The following is a 6000-nucleotide window of genomic DNA, read 5'->3' as shown; positions in this document are numbered from 1 at the left end:
GGTGATTCCACCAGAGGTTCTTTTATCCTTGAAAAGAGTTATTGCTATCCTAGGTTTTTTGTTATTCCAGATGAATTTGCAGATTGCTCTTTCTAATTCGTTGAAGAATTGAGTTGGAATTTTGATGGGGATTGCATTGAATCTGTAGATTGCTTTTGGCAAGATAGTCTAAAATTTTTTCTTATACTATCTCTGTTGAGAATACCAGCGAGTCTTCAAGCATTATTATCCTATTTGATCCCCAATCCTTTCTGGAGTAACAGGAGACACAGACAACCAAATTCACAATTGATACATATTCTCCAACCTCCTGTGTGGTTAGCTAATGTTGGCCTTACCTTGTCAATATCTGCTGTATGGATACTACCAGGTCTGGGAACTCCTGCCACAGCAGAGCTGAGAATGTGCCAAGTCTCCATCCCCAGGAGACAACTTAGTGCCGCGTGGGCTCAACAGAGAGCAAAGATTCAACTCTCCTTCATCATGCTAAGAGTTTGTGTTCCCCTCTAGTGGATGTGTTAAAATCCTGCCCTCCAAATAATTCTATTGGAGGTAGGGACTTTGTGGGTGGAGGCCCTGTAATTGATATTATTGTCCATATGGAAGGGGCTCTTAGAGATCTCGTATCCTGTTTTCTGTGTGAAGATGCAAAGATGACCATAGGTGAGGCAGAAAGCGTCTCCTCACCAGACGTGAAATACTCTGATGCTTTCATTTTGAACTTCTGACCTGTGAGATGTCAGTGTCTGCTATCTATGAGACCTCCAGTTTAAGGTGTTAATGAATAGCCACTCAGATGGGTGAGGAAGGAAGATCACAAATGACAGTGACGTCCTATCAGAGCATGGGCATGGTTTTGGAACTGGGTACTAGGTAGGGCAGGAGGAGTCTTGAGGCCTGTGCAGTAAAGGTTTGCATTGCTGAGCATGGGCAATCCTGGTCAACCCCGGGGAAAGAAGAGCACAGAGCTGTAGTGAGAGCCCCAGTCTTGGAATGGAGAATTTATACCTTACGCAAGCATTTCCAGAATCCTGCCAGCGGAAATAAAATCAAGAGTCAATGGCTTAGCAAATAGTTAGACCCCCCGATAGAGTCAAATTATAGTGGGTGGTGCACGTGACATATCAGAAGTCTTAGAAATTCTTCTTTAGTGGTAAATCATGGGCATAGTGTTAGAACGTATGTGTCATTTAAAATAATGTAGCCGCCCTACGTAGTGAGTTCTATAGACATTAAGTATAATTCAAGAAAGGGTTACTGCACTGGGATACCATCTAGCATAGCCTGATTCAGTTGACAATTTCTGGAAAACTTGAAGTGCTTTGTGAGTAACAGTATATATGTGTATATATCTGTATATACACACACATATATACACATGTACATATATACACACATACATATACATATACATATACATATACATATACATATATATATGTATATATACTCTAGACAATACAATAGTAAAATCACTTCATTTTATAGACTTTCTATCTAATGTATGATATAATGCCAGGCCATGTCTATAACAAATAAGGAAACGTGCAATACTCTGTTTTGCTATCAGTATGTGATCTGGCATTTGCTAGCTGTCTTGTTTAGACCCTCTGGGTTCCTTCGCAGTGCTCTGTGACCTGTGGGTCAGGGGTGCAGCAGAGGGAGGTGTACTGCAGGCTGAGAGGCACTGGTCGAGTGGCTGAAGACATGTGTGATCCATCCACCCGGCCTCAGGGGCAGCGGCAGTGCTGGCGTCAGAACTGCATGAGGTACCAGTGGACGACAGGAGACTGGCTAGACGTGAGTGGTAACGAGGGCCTCCCCTTTAACTATGCTTTGTAATTTTTCAAAACCTTAGTAACATCATCTCGTGTCTGCGTATGTGTATGAATGCACATGTGTATGAATGTGTATGTGTGACGTCACGGTGTGAAAGCTGCTGTGTGTCCTTGCGTGGGGATCAGAGGACATTGTGGGTTCTTAGAGTTGAATACAAGTTGACAGGCTTTCACTTCGGTGATTTATCTGCAGAACTCTCCTCCCCCCCCCCTCTCCTCTTCCCTCCCCCATCCCCCCTTCCTCTCTTTCTAACTTTGCCCTGTCTTCCCTGCCGCCTTATTTTGAGACAGAGGCTCCTGCAGCCCTGGTTGCCCTGGAATTCCTCATCCTCCCGCCTCCCCGCTGGAGTTCTGACTTTACAGTTAGTACCATCCCACCCCACGGCATGAAGAACAAACTTGCAAGGACCGTGCACATAGGAAAGCGTTCTTTGCTTTTCTCCATTGCTTTTCCAGTGTTCAACATCGTGTAAGAAAAAAGAGACCTATCGGTTGGTGAAATGTGTGAATGAACAAAACGTACAAGCGAATGAAAGTCTCTGTGACCCTTTAATGAAACCGCTTTCAATCAAAAAATGCAGGAACCCTCACTGCAAGTACTCGGTGGTTACAGGAGACTCGTCGCAGGTAAGGTCATCTTGGTCTCTTTTCCTGTCCCTGGGAGAAAAAGAAGCAGCTTTGATGAGGGGTTAGAGCTTCACTTATCTGTGGGTGTAACATACGGATTTAGAATAGAGTTGGGAATTAAAATGGATCAGGAATGTAAGTTATCCTCTAGGGCAGCAGGTCTCAACCTTTGGGTTGCAACCACGTTTGGGTTGAAAGACCCTTTCACAGGGGTCACCTAAGGCCATCTGCATACCAGATATTTACATTAAGATGCCTAACAGTAGAAAAATTACAGTTATGAAGTAGCAATGAAAATAGTTTTGTGATTGGGGGTCACCACAACATGAGGAATTATATTAAGGGGTCGCAGCATTAGGAAGGTTGAGAACCAAGGCTGTAGGGTTCATGATATCACCAGCTATAGCTAGTTGACCAGTTTACAGAATCCGGGCATGAATTCTTTTTAGGAATTGGGCCTTACGGCCAATTAAGATTCTCTATCTCACCCCTGAGTCTTTCTTGCCATGCTGGACATCATTACAGACCATAGGTTTTCCTGCAGGATAGGTCTTTGTGGCTTCTCTGCCTTAGCTGCTTGTACAGCACTTTCCAATACTATGAGACCTTGTCCCCAGGGAGGAAGCTTTCAGTTACTTCTAGCAGTTCCTCCAAGTCACGTGGTATCTTCAGCAATAAGGTCACACTTTCAAGCTCTGGAGGCCAACCAAGGACAGTGGCAGTGGCCTATATTGTTTAGGGAAAGGTCTCTCGGGCTCTGACAACTAGAAAGTAGGTTTCCCATACCTGATACTTTCTTAAAACACATTTTTAATTTCGATGTCGAATTCATTATTCCCTTTACAATTGTGGCTCTTTGGGCTTTAGTCATCATATCTTTAAAAATCACTGCTAATGTGATGCAGACCTGTATCTTCTTTTGAGTCTCATAACTTTTAGTTTATATATTTAGGTCTGACACAGTTTTGATTATTTCCATTGCTGACATGAAGTCATCCCCCACATCTACAGTTGCACATGGCTTCTCTCTGGGCCCAACACAGCTTGTGGAAGAGGTTATCATTTCCTGACTGGATCCACTTGGCATCTCTGCTGAGACTCAATTAGCCACGATGTTTTGGTTGGCTTCTTCAAAAAGAAATACAACTCGCTTTCACAAATTTATCGAGCTGGTTCTAAATTCATATCAAGATTTAAGGGACTCAGAGTAGCCAAACAGTCCTGTAAAAGGAAGGACACATTGATTTATGAGTCCTTTCTATCCTTAGATTCTAGTGTGTAAGTAACCAAGAGTGTCAGAATGAGAACAGGAAAAGGGGGCAAATAGAGTAGAGTTCAGAATGGAAAGGGGGCCCTCATGGGCTCCTCAGACACAGTATCTAGGCTAGATCGAGACAGTCCATATTTTCTCGTGTGACTCTGTGTGAGCTGCCTAAACCTCTATGGCCCTTTGTTTCCCAACCTGTGAATGAAGCTGGTTAATCTTGCCACAGTGGATTGATATGCATGATATATATGAAGCAGCTGGCAGATATTAGGGCTCACAGTGAGCTTCAGGACTCCTCACTTGCTTACCAGTGTGCGTTTTTTCAGTGTGCAGGTAACTGTGGGTTCACTTCCCCACAGAAGGTCACATACTGCACTAAGGTCCAGTCCTCTAAGAAGCACACGTTCCATCAGCTTCGCCCTGTCGTCTATGGGGAATGTCCGGTGATACCGTCTCCTCGGGTGTACAAATGCGACCTTAGAAGCTGTCTGCATGTAGCCACTTGGAAAGTGGGGAAATGGAGCAAGGTCAGTCCAGAATTCTGAATTTTAGGGCCCTTTGCATAAGGCTTTTCACAGGCAGAATGCCTGGTAACCCGCATTTTCAAGTAGATCTTCCAAGTTATCTTCTACACCATTGTCTAAAATCCGTTTCATTAGTTATTTGTATAGATATCTCACTCTTTCTGTGCTTATTCTAACTTGTAAGAAGATAACAATAATACTCATTTGTAGTCCTCAAAGACAATAGCTTGTCCTTTATGTGGGTACTTCAGAAAATTTTATCAGCGAAGGGAAGAAAAGAATTGCTTTCTGTAATCTATACATAATATATATTACTTACACTACATTCTGTCTATCAACTTAATGGAAATACCATGACATTACTCTGTAATTTTGTCAGGAGAAAAAAACCTCTAAGTAGCTGTAATAACAGTAATAAGTGAGACTAATATTTACTATTTGCAGTGCGTTATGTATATAAGGAGTTTTAATAAGCCCCATTAATTAATGTTGACCAGATGACTGTAGCATGCAGCTGATAAATACAAAATAAGTAAGGACCCAGTCACTGAGAAACAAGAGCTGCAGGCTCGCCCTGAAGGATGCTTTCACTCCAGTGACTACGCAGTCCTAGCGTGTTTCTGCATCTTCCGTAGTTCTAACCGTGACCGACCCTCACTTTGTTTTGAAAGACCGTAGTCTTGGAGAAGGCAGTGTGGGTTTCCTGGCCTCATTATTTGTTATCTATTTTACCTCAAACTTTACTGTGTTGACAGTGCTCAGTAACTTGTGGAATTGGGATAATGGAGAGAAGAGTAGCATGCAGGACTGAGAACGGTTGGCCCAGTGACTTATGTTTAAAGCGTTTAAAGCCAGATGCCCAAAAGAAATGTTATGCCAATGACTGTAAGTAATAGACTCCAAACTCTTCCCAGCATCCAGTGTTCCTAAGTTCCAGTTAAAATGTCAGCATAGATCTATGCAGTTGTCACACCCTGCAACACAAACTGTCAGACCTTCGGAGTACAGCGATGGTTCTGATGGTCGAGTCCATGCTGTGTGGAACTTGCTCGCTCCTGAATCACTGCATTAATTTATCTTTGAAGGTAAATTACCAACCACTTGCAAGGAACTCCAAGTTACAAACAACGTTACCAAGGACGGTGACTATGACCTTAACGTCAGGGGAAGAATATTGAAGGTACGATGACGACCGTTTCTAATTGATTTTCACCTTGATCTTGTCATTGGAAAATGTTTTCTAGATATTTGTGTATTCCCCCTCAGATCCATTGCTCAGGCATGCAGCTGGAGAACCCTAGAGAATATTTACAACTGGTCAAAAGTGAAGACAACTTTTCGGAAATATACGGCCTTAGGTATGAGACACTTTATCCTGTCTGTGCACTTTTAGGGCCCATAGACATTGAGCTTTGGAATCACGTATTGGACAGGAGATTGAGAAGGCAGTGGACACAGGATAATACCGAAGGGATAAGTTTAAGACCTTATCTATTTTCATAGAAATACAATTAATTCTAGTAACAAAAGAGGGAGTTGTATCTTGATTTTTCTTTTCTTTCTTTCTTTCTTTCTTTCTTTCTTTCTTTCTTTCTTTCTTTCTTTCTTTCTTTCTTTTTTTTCTTTTTTTTTTGGTACAGTTAGTCCTTGAATTTCCCAGTGAGAATTCTGTGTATTGGCCCATGGTGAATTTTGCTTCTTTCCCTGTTAATGTGTTGTCACTATGGTGTGGAAGGACAGAAGT

General features: G+C 42.4%; 1 protein-coding gene across 1 annotated transcript in view; it reads left to right on the top strand.

Moving 5' to 3' along the window:
* Adamts20 (ADAM metallopeptidase with thrombospondin type 1 motif 20) overlaps positions 1–6000 on the top strand; it is a 126083-nt gene that overhangs the window by 106514 nt on the left and 13569 nt on the right. Inside the window, exons 30-35 of the mRNA XM_021183238.1 lie at positions 1627–1800; positions 2295–2465; positions 4059–4259; positions 5012–5141; positions 5342–5436; positions 5523–5614. Of these exons, the coding sequence (XP_021038897.1) occupies positions 1627–1800; positions 2295–2465; positions 4059–4259; positions 5012–5141; positions 5342–5436; positions 5523–5614 (863 nt within the window). The remainder of the gene's footprint in view (positions 1–1626; positions 1801–2294; positions 2466–4058; positions 4260–5011; positions 5142–5341; positions 5437–5522; positions 5615–6000) is intronic.

Source organism: Mus caroli, chromosome 15 (genome assembly GCF_900094665.2).
Source record: "Mus caroli chromosome 15, CAROLI_EIJ_v1.1, whole genome shotgun sequence".
NCBI lineage: Eukaryota > Metazoa > Chordata > Mammalia > Rodentia > Muridae > Mus > Mus caroli.
This window is presented reverse-complemented; position numbering and strand designations above follow the sequence as displayed.